General features: G+C 38.6%; 1 protein-coding gene across 3 annotated transcripts in view; it reads left to right on the top strand.

Annotated features, from left to right (window-relative positions):
* tncb (tenascin Cb) overlaps positions 1–22,130 on the top strand; it is a 100,710-nt gene that overhangs the window by 68,857 nt on the left and 9,723 nt on the right. For 2 of the 3 annotated variants that reach the window (XM_055161594.1, XM_055161593.1), the window contains 4 exons: positions 16,876–16,998; positions 18,232–18,378; positions 19,589–19,708; positions 20,952–21,095. In XM_055161594.1, coding sequence (XP_055017569.1) covers positions 16,876–16,998; positions 18,232–18,378; positions 19,589–19,708; positions 20,952–21,095 — 534 coding nt within the window. Of the gene's footprint in view, positions 1–10,008; positions 10,282–16,875; positions 16,999–18,231; positions 18,379–19,588; positions 19,709–20,951; positions 21,096–22,130 lie in introns of all 3 variants that reach the window. The other variant, XM_020927037.2, reaches the window with a different exon arrangement.

Below are 22,130 nucleotides of genomic sequence, written 5' to 3'. Positions count from 1 at the left end.
GAAAGACTGACTATTGCTCATCCCCCCGCCCGTCCTGAGAAAGCACAGGCTCCGCCCTCCAAACGTGACGTAGGCTCTGAGTGAGCCGCCCTTCCTCCGCCCATCTCAGGGAGGGAGGGGGAGACAGGTGTGCACCCTGACAGTGGTAGGAATAAACTTTTATTCATCATGGTGATACAGCGCGTTCAGCCGCATGTGTTGGACCCGGAATCAGACGAGGACTTTGAGGTGCACGAAGCTCAAGCACCACGTCAACATCAGCTGAACATTACTGATTGGTAAAGTATTAATAAACTCTAGTAGATAAATTTATTATATCGTGGATACGGCAGTGTAGAACAATGAGCTTCTGCTGTCGCTTTTGTTTAGTAGTTTTTGTTTTGTTTTGGCCGCGTCATCTTTGTAGCAGCTTTAGTTCATTGTCACGTGGGAGGGTGGCAGAAATACGCTGCAATTTATTTAAAAAAAACGCCAAATCAATCTAAAAAACACTTTGGCGACATATACAAGGCCCACACATCACTCTTAGAAGGTAGAAAGCTCTGAAAAGTTGATTTTGCATGAGATGGGCCCTTTAATTAAATGACTTTTACCATTGTACATCTTTTTGATGCCTCAACTTTGTACACTAATAAATGGGGTATCTGCCGCCTATTCAGACACCCCTTCATTACGACATGTCTCTATTTAGAAGTGCCAGTTATCCAACACTTTTTAGTATCGCTATTCCGACACGTCATAGATGGTGTTCTCCAGAGATCACCTACATGACAAAATGAATGAATGAGGCACAAAGGGCCCACGAAGCCTCCGTTTTAGATTAGATATTTTCCCAAAGGCTGGCCTACGCTCTTTTTTAAAATGCAGGACTGTTTTCCACATCAGTTAGGACATTTTCCCACTGTCTGATATCCTCTGTGGCCAAAGTATTCTCTGATCAAGAGCTTTGCACCGGCCCAAGCATCTTATGATAAATGGGAGTGCAAAGTATAATAGGATATCATATTAATGTTACCTTATTTTTTTGGACCATAAGGCACACCGGACTAGAAGGCGCAATATCAGTAATGTTGAATTCTCTCGTCAGTTTTCATACACAAGTCACACTGGATTATAAGGCGCATTAAGTGAAACAAACGGACGACACTTGAGACTGATCCCTTAGCCCAGGCATCCACGATCCATTGGCAGATCGTGGCGTAATTCACCCGGCGTTGCCTCCCTGTCTTGGTGAATGTGTATTATGAATGTGAATGTGGGTGGATCATTTAAGTTAGTTTTTTTTATTTCCTACGAGGACGACTCAAATGTACATTGAGTAATAATGTGTTTAATGCAGCATTGAGCACATTTGTTTACATTTTACAGAAACAAAACTTAAAACCAAACGGCTCATTTTCATAAACTATAAGCTCTGAAAAACAATAAAATAAAATAACAGCTCGCTTCTTGTGCACTGATGCGGTTTAGCTTCTGTCAAACTAAAGAACTCGACACGGAATATGTGTGCTCTCTGTAATGCTCCGACAGTCCATCAAGCACAACCAGAATGAATACATAAAGCGCAGTGTCGATTTTTGAGAAAATTAAAGGATTTGAAGTGTGCCTTATAGTCCGAAAAATATGGTATTCATGTCAGAAAAGCGGAATGTTTGAAAAATAGTAAAGTGCCAATTAAATTAACAATAAAAAAATTTTTTAAAAAGTTGAAGAAGTGGGACGTTTACTTCGACAGTTAGACGTCAATGTCTAAATAGTGGCATGTCGGAATTGCAGCATGTTACCAATAAATGGATAATGGTTTATGTACCTCGTCTAAGGCTCGCTGTGGCTCTTTTTATACAAAGTTTCTTGTGACGGCTAAAAATAGTAGCTCTCTGGCATTTTTGTTTTGTAAAGGTAAATCACTGGAGGAAAAAAGGTGGAGACCCCAGTTCTAGACCCACAAATAAATGACTCGATAGTTTCCATTGTTATTATCCTGCAAAAGGTCGACTGCATAACGGTTTTTGGTGGAGGGTGCGGCCCTTGTGACTTTCCATTCAGATGATACTGATTTGCCTGGAATGTTCCTCAATGCGGCATTAAACGTGACTATGTAGCAATCATTTAATTGTTTAGAAATACATGGATTGTTCGTGTAAGCGGGCTGGTTTCTTCACACACGTAACCTTCCTCAAAAACTAAACCAATCTGCTTTCCATGAACCGTTGAACCAACCATTTTTAAACAACTCAACATTTTCTCGGTAAATTTCCTTCTGCGGTGCATGAGTAGGTGTTGATAGCTCCTTTCCTCTCTCCGTCCCTCCTGCGCGGGGTTAAGAGTCAGGACCACAACAGTAGCATTTCCAGTAGCTCCCCCTCCCCCTGATCTCCGGTCCAGCCTCAACTGTAACAGGCTTCCTTTGTGAACGAGCCCTCAGTGCCCCCCGGCCCTGTGCGGTGGGAGTACGAGGGTCCAAGGGGCGCAGCGGTGTTGTGTCTACCGAAGCTGCGTAGGTTACAATCGGTTAGCTCGGTTAGCACGTTAGCCCACCCCCCCTTCCTCCCGGCCCCTTTCTCTTCTGTGGACCTCCGCTGACCGGCTAAAGCCAAAGGGCCCGCCGGCTAATGAAGAGTGACAGCTCCCTGGGATTTGGGTGCTTTCGCGTTTTCACCACTTCTTCTCGACAACAAATACACAAAAAAGGGGGGAAAAAAGCTGTCTTCGGGCGAGAGCAAGGACCCCCGAGACCCTCACTATTGGTCCAGTGTTTTAATGAGACTGTTCTAGCGGTTCTCAGGCCCCATTCTGCTCTGTACTAGTTCTGCACTGCAAAAATAATGATTCATAAGAGTTCAAATTACTAATTGTGGGGCATTCATCTCGGCTGCCTTCTTGACCCAATTTTTTCACACGTATTTGTGCAAAATTTGTCTTTTCCCAGTACTGGTGTATTATATAAGCAGCTCTTGAGGTCAAAATAAGTCTGCGTCTAATTAGAAAGCATTTTAAAGATGCACGATGTAACTTTTTAGTTGGGGGTCCATCTCCTGCTTGTTTGTGTTCCACAATATGACATTAAACAGCTCTGCCTTACATTTATTCAATTACAGGTGGTTTTATTGCTCAAAAACATCTCAAAAAACAGGCATTCTGACTGTGAGCGGGGTTGCCTCTCCGCAGATCTTACCTGTAATTTGGTCTGGTTTGGTCTCCATGAAGATAGAAGTATTTAATGCCATACTGTGAAACCTTCCAGGCAAAGCAGTAATATCTCCATGAAGAAAAGCGTTTGAAGGACCCTCCACCAAAGTTGTAGCCATGTGGGTGTCACCTAGTGCCTCCATTCAATTCCATTTCTCTCCAGAGACTAGGTCAGAAATCAGAATACACTAGATGGTTTGCAATAACCCCAGATGTTGTAGACTACGCACCGGCCAATCAGCGGAGAGCTGTGAAGCCATGACGTCAAACTCAAGCATCTGTCTGGGTCCATTTTGTGGAACAGCACAACAGTAAACAAAGCTGTCGAGACGAATGTAGATGAAGATTTACATTCTGTGTTGGCAACGATTCCAGAGATCGAGGATTTAAAGTCTGAACAAAAATAATGTTTGGTGAATTTTATCAAGGGTAAAGACGTTATTGCCCTTCTTCCTACGGAATTTGGCGCATTACATATGTCACGACCAAACAGCAGTGATTGCATAAATAAAAAAAGTACCCACCTACCGTCGAGTGAACAAATCCTAATGCTGCGAGGTCAAACTGTTTCCACAAAGTGAAACTGGCTGATGAATCAGGCTACTAAAGTTAGTCAGTGCACATTAATTCCCCGTAATCAGGAAGTGTGTGTTAGCATGGTAGTTTTTGTTAGAGTCGCCATTACAGCTGTTTTTATTTATATATTTTTGTATACTTAGATTATGAATTTGATAAAATCTTAAACTTTTCAAACAATAATAATAATAATAATACTTTTACTTCTCAGTCCTGTTGAAAAATGTAGTGGAGTAGAAAATACAGATACCTGCTCTCAAATGTAGTGAAGTAAAAAGTATCCTTTTTAAAGTGTACTCATGTAAAGTACAGATACCAATTTTTTACTTAAGTACAATATTTTACTACTTTACTTTGTTACATTCCACCTCTGGTCTTTTGTCGTAGTAGATTTATCCAAAACCATTGATTTGTCTGAGTTTTATATAAGAAATGTCCCACGTGTCCCTATTTTTGACCAATCTGATCCCCACCAACTGTAAAGAGGGAAATATATTGTCATTTTTTTAGCCAAAATACAGAAAACTGTACCATCCCAACCCAGGTTTGTCTCAGTTTTTAACTTTTAACTCTGGTCATTTTACCACAATGACCTATAATTGCATATTAAATCTCAATTTCTGAAACTTTTAAACCGCTTATTAAAACATTTCAGTGAACCTTGCGTTTGAAATGTGCTTTTTGGACTTAAAACAATCGCGTTATGAATATTAGTTTCCACAGAGCTGGTCAGCCTCTGTAATGCCTTTGAACTCTCTGAACTTAATATTAGAATTTTCCCAAAGTCTCTGGGAAAAATGAATGGAAAATTGTCGTGGGCAGGACTGTAGAGCTCCATAGCAAATTCCTCCTTCAATCCACTTTTTTTTTTCCCCTTTTGAAACTAATAAACAGGTGATGAGAAGAATACTTTGAAATATATTTAGCTACAGAATATTGAACACCTGCATTAGAATTTATTTTGTAGCATATTCCGATACATGGTCCAATCAGAATGCTGTGTTCTGAATACTCTAAATACTTTTACATTGAGGTGAACATAAATTATAGTGTCAAAATGCAACATAGGATTGAAAAAGCGATATTTTAGTTTCACCGTTTGTTATGGACGTCCCATCACAAATTACAAAAAGAAAAACTATACATGCACACACCACAAAAGCAGGATTCTGTGCATTTTGATCCTAAACGGGCTCTATTCACGCTCATGTCACAAAACCAGAAGATGTTGACTTCCTTTGGGCTCTGTTGACGATAGTAACTCTGAGAAAACTGAGAAAATGGCCCAGTTTTCTTCATCTAGATGTCAGTGTATTCTTTCTTTTTTATATATAAATTGTTAATTTGTTTATTAAAATTTGTCTAATTAATAAAAATAGATAAATAAAAAAGGTGTCATTGTAGCGTTCCTTTATAGCTCCCTGTAAGTGACATTGAAGCTGCGATTAGAGTCGGTCCGACATTGGAAAGCTTTGCCAGGTTTAAGTGTCGGGAAGTACATCGGAAGTCGTCATTCGCATGTTTCCAAATGTCTACTACTGGCCTACTTGTCGATTTGAGCTACCAAATACACGTCCAAGCGCTGTTACAGTTTAAATTCTCGTCGATTTGAGCTCCCCGAGGCAGAAGTTGTGTTAGACGATTGAATAGTTTAGATTTATGATTTAATTTTATCGTTATCATTTTCATTACTTTGTTTCCACGTGTAGAAAATGTTTTAACTTTGTTTAGAAAGGCGCTGTATAAATAAAATTGAATTGCAAGGAATTGTCTTGTCTTCAGTGTCCCCAGTATCACAAAGGTGAGGTGTGCTCCCTCTAGTGGATGCATTATTTGAGAGAAGATATAGGCCTGTCAAGATTTGCTACCTCTACCCATGGTCATATAAATAATAAATAATGGTGATTCTGCAGTGGGAGCATTATTTGATGGCTAAATGGTCCTGTCGATATGTGCTACCTTTAGTCGGAGTCCTATTTGAGCAGAATACGACTGTCCAAATGAACTATACACATTTATATAAATGAGTTGAAATTTGTCATAACTAAGGGCCTGTTTACATGAGAACACTTGCGGGTAAAAACAACAAAATATTTTATCTGGAGTGCCTTTCGTTTAGACGGTGATGGCGTTTTTGAGGCTTAAATACGCCAAAATCTGAAACCAACCTCCAGAGTGAAAAAGTTTAATACACTCCGCCGTAGCGTTTCCGTCTACACTGCCCAAGACGCAAAACTCTGGTCAGATCTGCTCACGTCGCGTACGCGTTTACGTCACATACATACAGTACACGGAAACCCGGCATGCATACTCAATCGAATTCCGCACACTTTTGCGTCACTGTATGCATGCAGATTTCCTCTAAACCAGAATAAAAAGTGAAGACGCGACGCCGCTATTGCATCACATAAACATGGCCTAAAGTATAAAGTCTGTCTCTAATCCAAAGAAATATGTTGTAAAACTGGGGAGGTTTGGTTTTATTGGATCTATACAATTGTAAACGGAAAGTGAATCGATAGACGTCATTGTCGATTTAGGCTGCTGGTACCTCATTTCGACGGGGCAGCCCATTTTAGCAGGACATCGGTACACATGAATGGATCCTATTGTGTGATCAAATACTGCCATGTCCTGGATGAAAAAAGGATATCCGAGGCACTCCGATATTCTTTGCTAAGATTTTATTTCATGTCAAACGCCCAACACATGACCATCACGTTCCCTGATGAAGACGTAAGAGGGCGTTTGACATGAAATAAAATCATAGTGAAGCATATCGTAGTGCCTCGGATCTCCTTTTTTCATCCAGTACGTCATTTGCCTACTCGGGATCCCTGAAGAGCACCTGATCGCTTATTATTTTACTTCAGCGGTGATCTAGCGAGCGCTTTGAGTGCCATTTACTTCTTCGCACTGCCATGTCTTCTTCTGATTTTAGATAAGAAAATCGATTTGGAATACCTCCAAATGAAAAAGTAACTGTAAACGGATTAAGGTTGTGCAAAAATATCAAAATATCAATATATCGTATTGTTTAAAGTGATGATACAGTATCGATATCGTGGGCTGCAGTATCGATATATCACCGAGAGTATTTTTTGGTATATTTTACTAAATAATTTTGTTACAGCTATAGTTTTGTTGCTTGTTTAAAGAAGGAAACTTGTTTTTGCGACACATTTGACTTTTTCACTGTTTTGTTGATTAAAATGTTTGTGTTTCAACTGAACTTTGCACAAGAAGTGGTTTAACAAAGACTTTTAGTATCACAGCCATGATTTAGCCTTTATTTTTATTGAACCATATCGAATTGATTTGAACTATATCGTATCTAATCTAAAGTGCACTGTATCGTATCGTGGCCTATGTATCGAGGTATGTATCGTATCAGCAACTTCTTAATGATACTCAGCCCTAAAACGGATACAGGTACTCAAAATGTGTATTCTGGACACATATTCTCGGTACATGTATTCAGTTACTTCCAAACACTGCTAATAAAGTTGAATTGCCTTTATTAATGTTTTCATTCGAACTACTATATATACTAAAGGAAATTGCAAAAATCTCCAAGTCTAGCTGCTGCATTCTTCCAGCCACACCACCAACTTGGCAGTAGTCATTTCCCCTCTTCTCTCTTTTCACAATTTTAACATTGTGCGCTGAAACCAAGCACATTTCCAAGTTTTAGCTTTATTTAACTCATGTACATAACCCTTTTGGTCGCGCGTCCAGCCTCGTGTCCATCTGTGCTGCTAGCGGAAGTTTCACTGGACCAATTAGCTCTCGTCTCCAGCTGTAGCCTCCCGCTGCCTCTCGGCCCCTCCCCCTCGCGTCTCTGCCATTATTAGCCGCTCTTAATGACGGCTTGTAGCGAGCACCTCTTGTAACCACGCATCTGTACTGTGCAGTGACGTGCGCACCAGACTACATGTGAGAACTATTCCTAGACGGGCAGATGGCATGTGCACGGCCTTTGCGATGAATCTGATGTAGATGGTTAAAACTGATGTTGGATATTAATGATGGAGAATAATAGCTGCTGAGAAAATGGGAATGCAGAAAGTTGTTCATGTATTTTTCTGCTGGATATTGTTATTCTACAGCACAGTATGGCTTTAAAAGGTCCCTTATTACACAAAACTGACTCTTGTGAGCTTTCAGGCATTGATATAATTGTGTTTTGTTTCTTCCACACGTTAGTAACTCTTATTTTTAGTCTGTCTACATCTCAAAAGCTCAGAATTGTCTGTTACACCTTGATGCAGCAGTTTGATTCAGTCATTTTGCAGCACTACAAAACAAAACAAAACAAAACAAAGCATAGACTATAACCCCATAGACCATGACCAAAAGGCTAAAGTAAAATGTACTTATAATGCCAAACCCTATAAAACAATGACAGAATTCCAAGAAAGAAAGAAGCGTATGAACAGCAAGTTTGCATTTACCATACTTTTAGGACTATAAGACGCACTTAAAATCATTTCATTTTCCCCAAATAATAATAAAATAATGCTGGTTGTGCTTACTGACTTCAGACTGGTTTTATGTGGTACACGGTGCTCAAAAATCTGTCAAAATGTTTTAGTACGACTTTGGTAAACTAGGAAGCCGCACCTCTTAATGGACTGTCGAAGCATTACGTGTACTGTAGTCAGGAGCCTCGCGGAGTCCGACAGACGTCCAACAGAAGCTGTTTTGTCAGAGCTTATAGTTTATGCAAATTTGTCATGTGGTTTTTAGTTTCGCTTCTGTAAAACATAAACAAATGTGTGCAAAGCTGCATTAAACACATTATTACTCAATGTATATTTGAGTCGTCCTCGTAAGAAATAAAAAACAAACTTAAATGATCCACCCACATTCACATTCATAATCCACATTCACCAAGACAAGGAGGTAACGCTCGGCAAATTACACCACGATCTGCCAATGGATCTAAGGATCAGTCTCAAGTGTCGTCCGTTTGTTTCGCTTAATGCACCTTATAATCCTGTGCACCTTATGTATGAAAATAGACGAGAGAATTCAACATTATTGCTATTGCGCCTTCTAGTCAGAAAAATACGGTACAATTTCACTTACAACTTACTGTATATATGAGAGAAAATATAAATTAAAATAAACAAAATTGAATGCATAATTCATTCATTCCAGAGTTCTATATCTTTCAAAACATAACACTTTATACTCTTTTTTTTTTTTTTTTTAAAGCTTTCTACAGTGTTAAGACTTTTTTTTTTTTTTAATATCACCACTTAGATTGTTCTACACACTAACCAATCTAACAGAAATACAATCACTTTTTTTTCATAGTCCTTATCTTCATTTTTTTTTTTTTTTTTTTTTCATGGTCATGGTCGTACAAACTAATACTATTGTTAACTAAGGCACAAAAGTTTAGCGTTTATGATCGTACAAAACAAACCTCAATGAGAATGAAAAAAATGTAAGGATATATTTTGTTTTCATTTATGGTCATACAAACTAATAATAATGATCATATCAAAATATAAGGTGTGATGTCATGAAGCTTTTACCTTTTGTTGAGTAGAGATGTGTAATTCCAGGGCTGAAATTATCTAAATGATTCTAATGAAGGTGGAACAGAGCATTTTGAGCTTTGGAGATGTAGACAGACTAATAATAAAGAGTTACTCAAACACGTGGGATTGAAACCAAACACAAATTCAGGTCTGTTTTGAGGATTTAACAGCATTATAACATGACTTAAAGCTCACAAGAGTCAAATTTGCGAAACCTTTAAGTATGTCTCAACAATATGAGTTCCAAGTACTTTCCAGGAATAGTTGTGAAACATATTAACGACTCCATCTTGGAAAAAAAGATCTTGCCATAATTTTGATAATTACTAGCTTATGTAGGGCTACTTAAGTTACGTCTCTGTATGCTTCTCCTTACCAAGTCAAAATCTTACTTTTTCTTTTTTTTTTAATTTCATTTTGCATGTGTGTGTGAAATAAATAACACTTCTTTGCTATTTTCTGTATTGCTATAGTACCTTTGCAAGCCTAGAATGTAACTCATATTTTTTCTTATCGCAACCTCCAAGTCTAAACTTCTACTTCTACTACTTTTTAACGCTTTTTTCATGGTAGAACTTCGTACCCGAATCAAAACTTCACCTTATTTCTTCCTCAAACTCTAATACTACTTCCTCCAAAAAATTCCAACTTTCAAACTACCAACGAAGCACTGACTTTTTATCTCACCCAGAGACCGAACCGGAAATCACCAGTCTCCAAGTATCGGACATCACCACTGAGAGTTTTAAGCTGTCCTGGGAGGCGGAAGACTACGCGTTTGATACTTTTGTCGTTATGCTAAGTCACGCAGATGGTTCCTCAGAGCCCCAAGAGCTGGTCCTAAGTGGAGACGAAAGGAACGCGGATTTTAAATACCTGAACGAAGACACGGAATATAATGTTGAAATATTTGGGCTGGTTTCGCAAAAGCGCTCCAAGTCCTTGACGGAGCAGGTTCGAACAGGTATATTATGGGACGCCGGCGCTTGAATTGTCCTTGTCTAGAAGATGTCTGCGTTCTTTGTGGTGTTGGGATCCATGGCTGTGCTAACAATTGTGGCATAGAGGTGTTTTTTTTCTACTAACTATAGTTTAAAGAACTTCCATGACAATTTTATGTTGGTCTTTTGTTTAGATTTGGCAGTAGTTGGCTTCGTTGTCCTGTTTTGCTTTTGTTGGGTGTATCTGTGGTGTCTTCTGAGTCAAAGGTGCATTGCGCAACCTTTCTGGTGGAGTGTTCATCACCTGCTTGTCCTCACGGAGATGCTATTGCTTTGTCTAGAATGTTCCACAGTAGAGATTAAATCTATTTCAAAAGAGACAACTATAGGCTACGTTACAGGTCAGATCTAGGGAGAGGTGTTTAATGTCATACCATGGAACATTCCAGGCAAAGCAATAATATCTCCATGGAAACAAGCATGTGACAGACATTCCACCAGACAACTCTGTTCGTTGGTTCTCAAACTGATGTTCATGTACCTGCCTCTTTCAAGTACTTTGGAGTATCTTTGGAATTAAATATTGTTAGAATGCAGCAGATTGTTACGAACAAGATCTAGATTAGTCAAAATTTTGTTACAATTTGACCTGATTTAGACCTGGTTCAGTCCTGAATCGGAATTCTGAAAAGACTAACTTGATACTAGTGTTAGCATTGTTACGGTTAAAGGTCCACTGTGTAACTTTTTGGTTGGGGGTCTGTGCTCTACCTGGAATGTTCCACAGTATGACATTAAATATCTCTGTCTTACATTTATTCAATTCCAGGTCGTTTTAAAGCTTAAAAATACTTCGAAAAACAGACATTCTGCACTGTAAAATCTAATAAATTAACCTCACTTGAAAAAATCTAGGAAATCGATTGCCTTGAAAAATGTGACTAATCTAAAGATGAGTTTACAAGTCATTCCTCAGTTTGGTGTACAGTAAATCCCTCGTTCATCAAACTAGGCACAGCAAGTTAAGTTTACTTTAGTTTTTATTCATAGAACTCATGTTGTGAAGCTGTGCCAACGAATCAGTCAGTTCCTCAAATCTGAAATATGTTGTAACTTTTACTTTAAGACAAAATTAACCTTACCTAAAAAAAAAAACTAGAAAACCAATCACTTGCCTTGAATTTAGCAAGTAACCTTTACTTTAAGAGTAAATTCATCTTATTTGGTAAAAACATGGAAAAGGATTGCCTTGAGTTGAGCAAGTAAATGTTACTTCTATACACAAGTTAGAGTACAATAATACCATTTAGATGTGCATCATGTACACAAGGATTTGAATATTTATTAGTAGAAAAAAACGCAGTAAAACTTTTGTTCGGCTTATGTTCAAAACACATCGTAACTTGTGTAGCGATGAAATAATAAAGCTCGGTCATTCAAATTGACCCTGACCTAAACTGTTATTTTACCACAATCATTAAGATCCACAAATTTGTAGCTGTGAGTTAAGTAAACCTGCTGAATGCAAGTGAACTCTTTACAATGTGACTGTGAGTGGGGTCGCCTCTCCACAGATCTGACCTCCAACTTGGTCCGGTTTGTTCTCCATGAAGATCGAAAGGTTTAATGTCATACTGTGAAACATTCCAGACGATAAAATAACATATTCACGGAGAAAAGCTTTTGACGGACGCTCCACCCGCAAAGTCACACAATGCACTTTGAAATTTCGGGAACGCCAATGCCAATTTTAAATCCTGAACATGGTCTAGTCGTAATTTATGCTGATTTTAGTCACATTTACTACGCCTGTGCCATATATTTGCTGAGGTGGTACTTCGAATGCGAAGTTTGAGAGCCGTTGCTGTTGTGTTCGTGTTCGTGTTGACTGAAATGACTGATGATTGGTTCACCACCATCGCTCCTCCATTACACATAGTCACGGGCTATTGGCTTCTCTTAAGTATTCCATTATAGCTTGCACATTTCACCCATGTGTTCAAATTGTATAGGGTCTAGTCCGCACACAACATGGAAACATAAAATTCAAGTAATTCAAGGTCATTAGGACTTGACTCGGATAATGTCAGTAGCATTTAGGACATTTTCTTTGCAAAGATAATAGCAAAATTGGGCTACTAATAGTTTTTTTTTTGCCTTTTAGTAAAACGGCTACTTATGTATTAGGGTAACACTTGAGGAAATCAATCTACTATGGACTATTTAGTGGAACGGCTTTGAAATACTGAGAGGAAAACAAAATCTCTATTGGAATTTGCAGTACAATTGTTTGCAGATGTTAAACCGAACTGACGTTATCCTTCGGTGTTCCCCATTTTCACTTTATGTGCAATTGTTGGTCTAATTAACTAAATTCTGACAACGCTCAAATACATAATGCTCAAACTTAGATAAATGCTTAAAATGTATTATGTTTTTATGTTTTGTGCTTGAGCTTTGACCTGGAACAGTCTGTTTTTTTTTTTTTTTATGTTTTTAAAATTTATAACTGCAAAATTTCTCTGTCACTGTAATTTTCTACAATATTTTCCAAAATATTAAAAGCATTTAGTTTCAAATCATATCCTTCACAAGACAGTACACACACAACTCACTTTTATTCTACAAAACAAGACATAAATCATTTAAAGTCATCAGTCAGTTCTTTCACACAGTCCAATGTTTTTCTTCATCGTTCAATCACCGTTGTCCATTACTCGTCTTGGGTCCAGCGTAACCCTTTGCTTGGTCTCCTGTATGTTCTTTTATGGACCGTCATGGGCGCATTCGGGTTTGGTCTCTCCCCTCGAGGCTCTGAGATGCACTTTCACTATTTGTCTAAAACGGGGCCAAGTAAACTTCCTCGGGACGGTCACGCGAAGACGTCCGTGCGAAGGGTCCCGTGCCGTCCGTCCTCTGGCTTTGTCCTCTGTGCGTCTATGTCCTAAAACCTCTGCTGATGCTCTGTTGGTTCTGAATGGGCACAGAATAGACGTGTTTTGTCTTGGTCATGTGACAATCTTCTCTAAACCGGAGACGAAAAATGACCGTGGAGATGGTCATTTATTGATGCTCAGTGACATATATTGGGAGATGTGGGTGGATGGCTGGTTACTTTTACTTTAAATGGATGGTATAAGCTTGAAAAATGTACTTAAATGTCCTATGTTACATTAAATGGACTCTTGTGAGCTTTAAGTCATGTTATAATGTTGTTTCCTCATGAAAAACATACATGGCATTGTGTGTACATCTCCAAAGCTCAGAATGTTCTGTTCCAGTTTGCTATGTCATGAAGCGTCCTTTTGTTCAATACACGCATCAAGAATCTCGGACTACCGGTCATTGCGCAATGCATACTGGGAAGGATTTTCCGAAAAAAGTGAGAATCAAACCGCCATGTTTGTTTTTACAGTGGGATGTGTCTATTGACAAAGCCGATCTTTTCAAGTCTTTTGAGCCATATCACTTTTGTTTCTGGTTCTGATATTGATATATTTTAGTTTTGGGATTCGGACATCGTAATTGTGTGATTGTTGGATCCTAACAGCAGAAAACGGCTCGAGAAATTTGTTTGTGAACTCCATAGATGCAAAAGAGAATCAGATGTGTGTGACTGCAAACCTCTGTTCAAACTGTTTCTCTTCCCAACGGAATTGAAAAATAGTGAAAGGTGAAGGCGATGGGCAGGACTGATCCACAGGAAGGAGGAAAGATGTAACCTTTGACTGCCTAAATCATCCCGAGTTTGCAGCGAACATTTTGTATGTGGAGCGCCAACAAAGCAGGATCCCGTTTGTTAAGCGAGAGGTACAGAAGAAGAATCCTTCCCGGTATGCACAATGACCGGAAGTCCAAAATTCTTGATGCGTGTAGAGATTGGGGATTTCATGACCGAAAGTATTCCCATGATAGTAGTGAAGGTGTATGGAGTTTAAAAACACAGTGGAGTCCTTCCTGTATTATCACATTACATCACAAGGTGGAACAGTTTTCTGTTTACACGAGAATGCTTGTGGGTAAAAAGGACAAAATATTTTATCGGAAGTGTCTTTTGTTTAGATGGTGACAGCGTTTTGGGGGCTTAAAAACGCAAAAATCCGAAACCACCCTCCAGAGTGGAAAAGTTGAATATGCTCTGCCGTAGCGTTTCCATCTACACTGCCCAAGACGCAAAACTCTGGTCAGATCTGCTCACGTCACATTCATGTTTACGTCACTTACTCACTTAAGTCTTATTTTTTTCACAAAATTTCATTAGCCTATTTTTTGGTTTACTCAACCGGGCTGCAGTGCAATGTTAAATGGAGGGAGGGTAAAAAAAACAACAATGTAAAATAACATAACATCAATGAACGTTTAATGAGTATGCGCAAACAGTACTTTGGTTTTTGGCACCGGCGGCAATGAGTAAACAATCAGTTTCATCTACCCTGCCCAAGACGCAAAACTCTGGTCAGATGTTTACGTCACATACATCGCCACCTAGCGTCACCATCTACCCGCCTGGCATGCATACACAATCGAATTCCACACACATTTGCGTCACCGTATTCACGCCAATTTCCTCCAGAAAACACTCGTCTCAAGGAGAAATAAAAAGTGAAGATGCGACGCCACTTTTTGCGTCTTCTGTTCAGACCGTCATCATCTAAACGTAGCCTGAGAGAAGAACTCAGCCTAAATGTGCAGGATTTGTGTGTTAAACGTGTGAATGAAACAAAACACGACTCCAGATATGTTTTTGATGAGGAAACAACATTATAACATCGATCAGAAAATAGTCTGATATCGGATTTATATGTTTCTTTATTTATTGCATCTTTCATTCACTCATTCACCCATTAATTTGTGTAGCCATACCTGCCCTGGGGTAGACTGACAAAAGCAAGGCTGCAACTGTCTTTTCCAAGGATATAATGACACTGTGTGTTGGGCCGAACTGGGATTGAACCACTAACCCTCAGACTGGTAGAAATTTTGAAGTATTTGCTCTTGTTCAAATCTTATGTAAACTAAAAACTGGAATTTAGGACAGTTTTAACAATTACATGTATGCCAGCAAATGTTCTGATACCTTTTCCCATTTATTTTCATGGGACACGCCAAAGAAAATAAATACTGTATGGTTTTCAAATTAATACCTGTATCCTCCTGGGACCCAAAGAAAAAAAGTGTATTGTACTATATACTTTTCTCTCTGATAGGAGGTAAATGAACAACTTAGCATTTAGATTTTGTTCATTTTATTTTTATTTATAATTTTATAACATGTCATCTGTAATGTACACCAGGGACATTTTGGTGTTAAATCTGTGTGAAATTAAGCAACAAAAACGTCTTTTTTGATGACCAACATCTCTCACAAGCTTCTACAGTCACCTCAGAAAGTTTCTCCCTTTTCATTTCTTTTTTTTTTTTTTTTTTTTTTTTTTTTTGTCATATTGCAGCCACAAACTAACTCCTTTTGAGTTCCTTTTTTATTCTGGACATGATAGTATCCTATAATCCCCCAGCCCTATTTCATAAAGAGTGTCAACACTTCACAACATTTAAAAGATCGACTGGTAAACTCAGTGTCCACTATAAAGGACACACCTGGATGGGTCGGGTCTCAGGAGGTTACAGTAGGATTAAGCCAGGGGTGTCAACCATATGGCTCGGGGGCTGGATCCGGCCCTCCAAGACCTTTAATCTGGTCCTCAGCTGATTTTCTTCTAAAACATTTTAATTATATTTTCTATTAAAATATTGGTAATTTTCTGCGGTGCTGAGCATAGCTGCGTCTCCAGCGTCTCTGTACGTGGCCCCTCCCACCAGAGCAGCACAAATGAAGACTTGCCTCTTTCCAAACGCTCTTAAAGGACGATCGTTGTGACTGTTGACCGTGACACCCTCATCAGAAAAATGTGCAACATGAGAAAAGTGGGGCCGAGTGCAGGATTTTCCAAGAAAAATTGGACTTATTCCTATTTGTATACAAGTTCATGTTAAAACATTGTATTGAAATTGCATTTTTCTTAAAGTTTCAGGTTGTCCATAATATTATAATGTTTGTAAAAAGATTTCTGTAATAGATTTGCATTTATTGCTATTTTTGGGGTATATATGTCATAAGTTTACTGATCCAGCCCATTTGGGATCAAAGTAGGTTGGATACGGCCCCTGGACCAAAATGAGTTTGACGCCCCTGGATTAAGCAACATATATCTAAATATGTATGTAACCTTTTATAGACTTTATACTGTTGACAAAAGGTATCGGCTTCTTCTGACAGTTCACTCTTGTCTTTGATTGGTTGGATCTGCGTGTCGCTCACTCATCATGATGGTGATTGACCAATAGGAAGAGTGGGTGGGGAAAAGTCATTGGCATGATAAAGCAGTCAATCTGGTCTTTGGGGTAAAAAGGGGATCAAAAAAGTAACTGAAACAGTGAAACCCACATCTCCCTTTAACTACTGGTAGAAAAGTAACCGTCTTTCCTTTTAATTCCACAAATTGTATGTTCAAATTTTCTAATCCAAAAAGTAGTCTCGTCCTCGTCCTCAGCGCTAAATCCAACCGAACAGTGTCTAATTCCTTTATATTCTTGCCCCTTTTCCTCTTTTATCGCAGACCTGGGAGCTCCTAAAGGCATCCGCTTCTCCGATGTGACGGACACTTCGGCCATCGTCCACTGGGTGGTGCCGAGAGCGCGCGTGGACAGCTACAGGGTCACCTATGTACCTGCACACGGAGGTAAGACTGGAAAGTGGAAAGAGTTTGGGAAATTACTACTCGTATTAAAGTACAATTACATGGCTAAAATACGTGTTTATGCAGGGAATTTCAGTAAATGTCTGGTTGTGAGACTGGACTGCAATGCTAACCACTCTGCCAGCCCACCTCAGGCTCATAGTTGTTGTCATAAAATAATATAAATAGAAATGTAGTGATCTTTTTTTGCCAATTTTTAAGGAAATTATTGGTCAGGTTACATTCATTTATTTGCCATTTGTAATTAAAAACCACATTGAAAATCTGTGTATCATTCGTTCATTCATTTTTCAATATAAAACCAAAACTAAGAAAACAAAAAAAATAACTGTTTTCTTCATTATTTGTCTCCAAAACCAAAATGAAAAAAACAAATAACGATTAATTTTTTCAGTTTTCGATTTTTGTGTTTAAATGAATAACGGAAAAAATGTTTACGTGACTGCTGGACTGAACCAGGACTGAACCAGTTCCGGGACCAGACCAGGACCAGACCGGGACTGAGACCAGGACTGAAAATGGTTTAGTCCTGGTTTAGTCCTGGTTTAGTCCTGGTTGAGTCCTGGTTGAGTCCGGCATCGCAGTTTAAGTCACGTAAACGTTTTTTCCGTTATTCATTTAAACACAAAATCAAAAACTGAAAAAAATTAATAGTTTTTCATTTTCTTATTTTTGGTTTTATATTGAAAAACTAATGAACGAATGATACACGGATTCTCAAAGTATTTATTATTTATTCGAAATCTTAATATGAGTCCTTTAAATAGCAACGACTATAATGAAAAAACACTATGGCATTATAATATATTACTATTGTAAATGTATTAAAAGTTCCATATTTCAGTCATTTGTATTTGTAATCATCAATTTGGTCTTATTCTTCTCATGTTTTACTACACACAGGCCTGGGTAGTGAGCTTTTTTTGCACTTGTATTGCTGTCTCACACTGCCCCCTGGTGGCCACAAAAAAATCTGTGGACATAACTACACAGCAGCTTCAGAAAATAGTGAAGCCTATCGTACCTAGATACAAACCTGCAGACTTTCATAACGTCATATTACAGACAGCTTTTGGAGGATATTAAATTGAAAGTGGTTTTTAAAATTATAATCATCTTTACTGGCTTTATAGTGAATTCTTATGCACATTTGAGAACTTGTTTTCTTCTAATATTTGCTTTTGTGAATGTCATTTGCATCCATGTTCATTTCAGGGGCGAGTGCAAAGACCCTGAGCGTGGACGGGTTCGATTCCCAGTCGGGGCTGCCCAACCTGACTCCAGGGGTCACGTACGAGGTCACCGTGGTGGCCATTAAAGGAGAGAGAGAGAGTGAACCGGGGGCTGGCACTGTCACTACAGGTAAATACTGCTACTAGTACTCCTTTGGTGAAACACACTGATGGGCAAGTTACTTTAAAACTGTAATGTGTTATTTATGATTTATTACTGTCATTTCAAAGTAATTTGTTACATTACAATATTACTGCATTTAAAATGTAAGGAATTACATTACTATTGCATTACTTTAAGTTACTCTCACCAAAATAACTGCGAAGATGCTGAACTTTTGCACCGTATATGGACTGAACCCGGACTGAACCACAACTGAACCAGAGCTGAACCCGGACTGAACCAAGACTAAACTAGGTCTAAACCAGGTCTAAACCAGGACTGAAATAGGACTAAACCAGGACTAAACTAGGACTAAACCAGGACTAAACTAGGACTAAACCAGGTCTAAACCAGGACTAAACTAGGACTAAACCAGGACCAAACCAGGACTAAACCAGGACTAAACCAGGACTCACTGTCTGGACGGGCTCAGGGGTGACCGCAGGAGGGTGTTCCAGTGCAGAGGTCTACCCGATTACCTACACACATACCCATAGTTGCCCATACAAGACCTGGTGCAGGACTCTGCTACAGCCACGTAACTTGTACCTTCCATCCAACTTTTTGTGTGATGGTTACATCTTCTAATCTACTAATCTACTAATGATCATGTAACAAACAGTAACTCCTATACTCGTCATATATCATCAAACAATCATCAAACATACATACTACATACTGTCATTACTGCTACTACAGTGATTAATACTATGGAAGCGGCTACTACTACTACTACTACTACTACTACTACTACTACTGCTACTACTGCTGCTACTACTACTGCTACTACTGCTCTTATTACTAATTCATGTAAAACTAATTACTGCCTCTGCTACTACTGCTACTGCAATTATACTACTACTATGATGACAGTGACGACTACTACTACTACTAATGATCATGTAACAAGCAGTAATTCCTTTGCTACTACTATCATCAAAAATATTAAAGCTCTTACTTCATACATACTACATACTGTCATTACTGCTACTACTGTGATTAATACTATGGACGCTGCTACTACTAGTACTACTACTACTTCTGCTACTTCTACTGTTCTGTTGTTGCTAATAGTACTGCTACTGCTATATAATACTAGTTGCCTAAATCTGCTCCACTTTGAAATGTCCACATCTAAATGAAGGTGTGGTCTAATGAGAGTCTTGTGTGTCTCCAGCCCTGGACAAACCCAGTGGTCTCAATGCAGTGAACATCACAGACACAGAGGCTCTGCTGCTATGGCAACCAGCCATCGCCACTGTGGACGGTTACGTCATCACCTACAGCGCCGACTCAGGTACTACAGCACAGACATATATACTAGTACAGTACAACAGTATTACTCCAACAAGGCCCTCTAGAGTTTGATTTATTTAGAGATAATTCTTCTTTTAATATTTAATGTCCTCCTTTGGGTTAATCATTATTATTACATATAATCATATTATTTTATTATTATTATTATATGTACCTACTTTAGGCTTAAATTTTGTAACCAGTGATACTTGATACGCCAATATTGTCTTAGGTAGTACTTTGGTGTACACTAAACCAGCGATTCTTAACCATAGGGCCGCGACCACCTCCTTGGGGGCCGCACAATCAGTACAACATAATGCATTATATATATGCATATGAGATAGGGTCCCAAGTTACTTTGTTCAGAAAAAGTCAGGCCCTAAGATTGAAAAGGTTAAGAACCCCTGCACTAAACTACACTTCTGTACTACAGGATACCTTGAAGATTTCGTTTTTAGAGTTAGGCGGTTCACCCTCATTTTGGTTCAGCTCTTATATTTTCAAAACGAAAACTTGTTTATAAATGAGTTACTCATTTGACGGTACTGATACTAAATAGGGGTGTAACAGTAACCATAATATCGTGATTCCGTATCGTCAAAAGTCTCTCAGTAATATCATGGACCATCACAATATACTGAATCACAAGTTTCTTTGCTTAAATTCATTATTATGGTGCAGCAAGAGCTAAAAAACAGAGGGAACTACATCGACCATGATCCTTTGCTCCATTTTGGTGCAAACTACATGAAAAAATAACAGTTCTATTAACTATTAATAAGAAGAATTAAGTCTTATCAAGGCATTTTAAGAGGAAAAAGTAGAATATTCACTATTTCGTTAGCCTCCAACAAAATATTACAATAAACACCGTACCGTGAGATGTATATTGTGAAAATATCGTACTGTGAGATTTGGATATTGTTACATCCCTAATACTAAACTGTTAATATTGTATAAAATGCATATTCTGTGGAGACTGTAAATGAGCCACAAGTTCACTGCATTAGAACTCAGTGCATCTCACTAAAACATGTTTGTCAGTGTCAAACTCTAAGTATAAAAATTCAGCTTCTCTCCAATTTCTCACTAGCTTTCCAGCACTTTTAGAAACTCCTCAGCCATGCCACACTTTGCTGTCAACTTACAGAACACATTATAATAAACATGTTTTAGGATAAAAAAACAAACTGCCAAAGGGAAACCGTTTGTCTTAAATATGTGTTGTGTGTGCCCCCTAGTGGCGCCTGTGATGGAGCGCGTCTCCGGGAACGTGGTGGAGTTTGAGATGTCGTCTCTGACCCCGGCCACTCACTACACAGTGAAGGTGTACGCAGTGAGAGACACGGCCAAGAGCGCCGCCACCACCACGGAGTTCACTACAGGTCTGTGCCATAATGACAGTAGTATATAGTCCGGGTTTATGTTGTAGCGTTTTTTATGTCATAATTTCAGATGGCAGGAGGTCTGTCACTCAATTTACTGTTTGAGAAGAAATCTTATAGCAGTAAATCCTCAGTCAGTAAATCCTCTTTATAAACTTATTTTTATTTCTATAGTGTGTGTAGTGTCATTATTATAAACTTGCCATATATTTTTATGATTTAAAGTCCATTCAGCTGGCATTAACAATGTGTTTGTAGTTGATGCCATCACATTTTGAAGAATCAGTGTATCATTCGTTCATTCATTTTTCAGTATAAAACCAAAAATAAGAAAACAAAAAAACAACTATTTTCTTAATTATTTGTCTCCAAAACCAAAATGAAAAAACACATAATGATTTGTTTTTTCATTTTTTGATTTTGTATTTAAATGAAAAATGGAAAAAACAAATAATGGCCATTTCCCATTTACGTGACTTAAACTGCGATGCCAGACTGAACCAGGACTAAACCAGGACTAAACCAGGTGCGGGACCAGACAGGAACCAGACTGGGACTGAGACCAGGACTTAGACTGGGATCAGACCAGGACTGAGTCTGGGAGTCCAGGACCAGGACTGAGACTGGGACTCAGACCAGGACTGAGGCCGGGACCAGACCAGGACCATACCGTGATTGAGACCAGGACCAGACTGGGACTGAGACCTGGACCAGACCAGTCCTGGTTAAGTCCTGGTTCAGTCCGGCATCGCAGTTTAAGTCACGTAAACGGCAGTTATTAGTTTTTTCCATTATTCATTTAAACAAAAAATCGAGAACTGAAAAAACAAATCATTATGCGCGTTTTCATTTTGGTTTAGGAGACAAATAATGAAGAAAATAGCTGTTTTTTCATTTTCTTATTTTTGGTTTTATATTGAAAAACGAATGAACAAATGATACACAGATTTTGAAGCATTAGTGAAAAAATAAACTTACAGTAGCGAAATTACAATAATTACAGATTTATTAACACATAAACCAAGTCAAAATAAA

This window comes from Boleophthalmus pectinirostris, unplaced genomic scaffold, assembly GCF_026225935.1.
Source record: "Boleophthalmus pectinirostris isolate CB_2022bp ecotype Guang Dong unplaced genomic scaffold, ASM2622593v1 HiC_scaffold_4, whole genome shotgun sequence".
Classification (NCBI taxonomy): Eukaryota; Metazoa; Chordata; class Actinopteri; order Gobiiformes; family Gobiidae; genus Boleophthalmus; species Boleophthalmus pectinirostris.
Note: the sequence above shows the minus strand (reverse complement) of the source record. Positions and strands in the feature narration are given on the sequence as shown.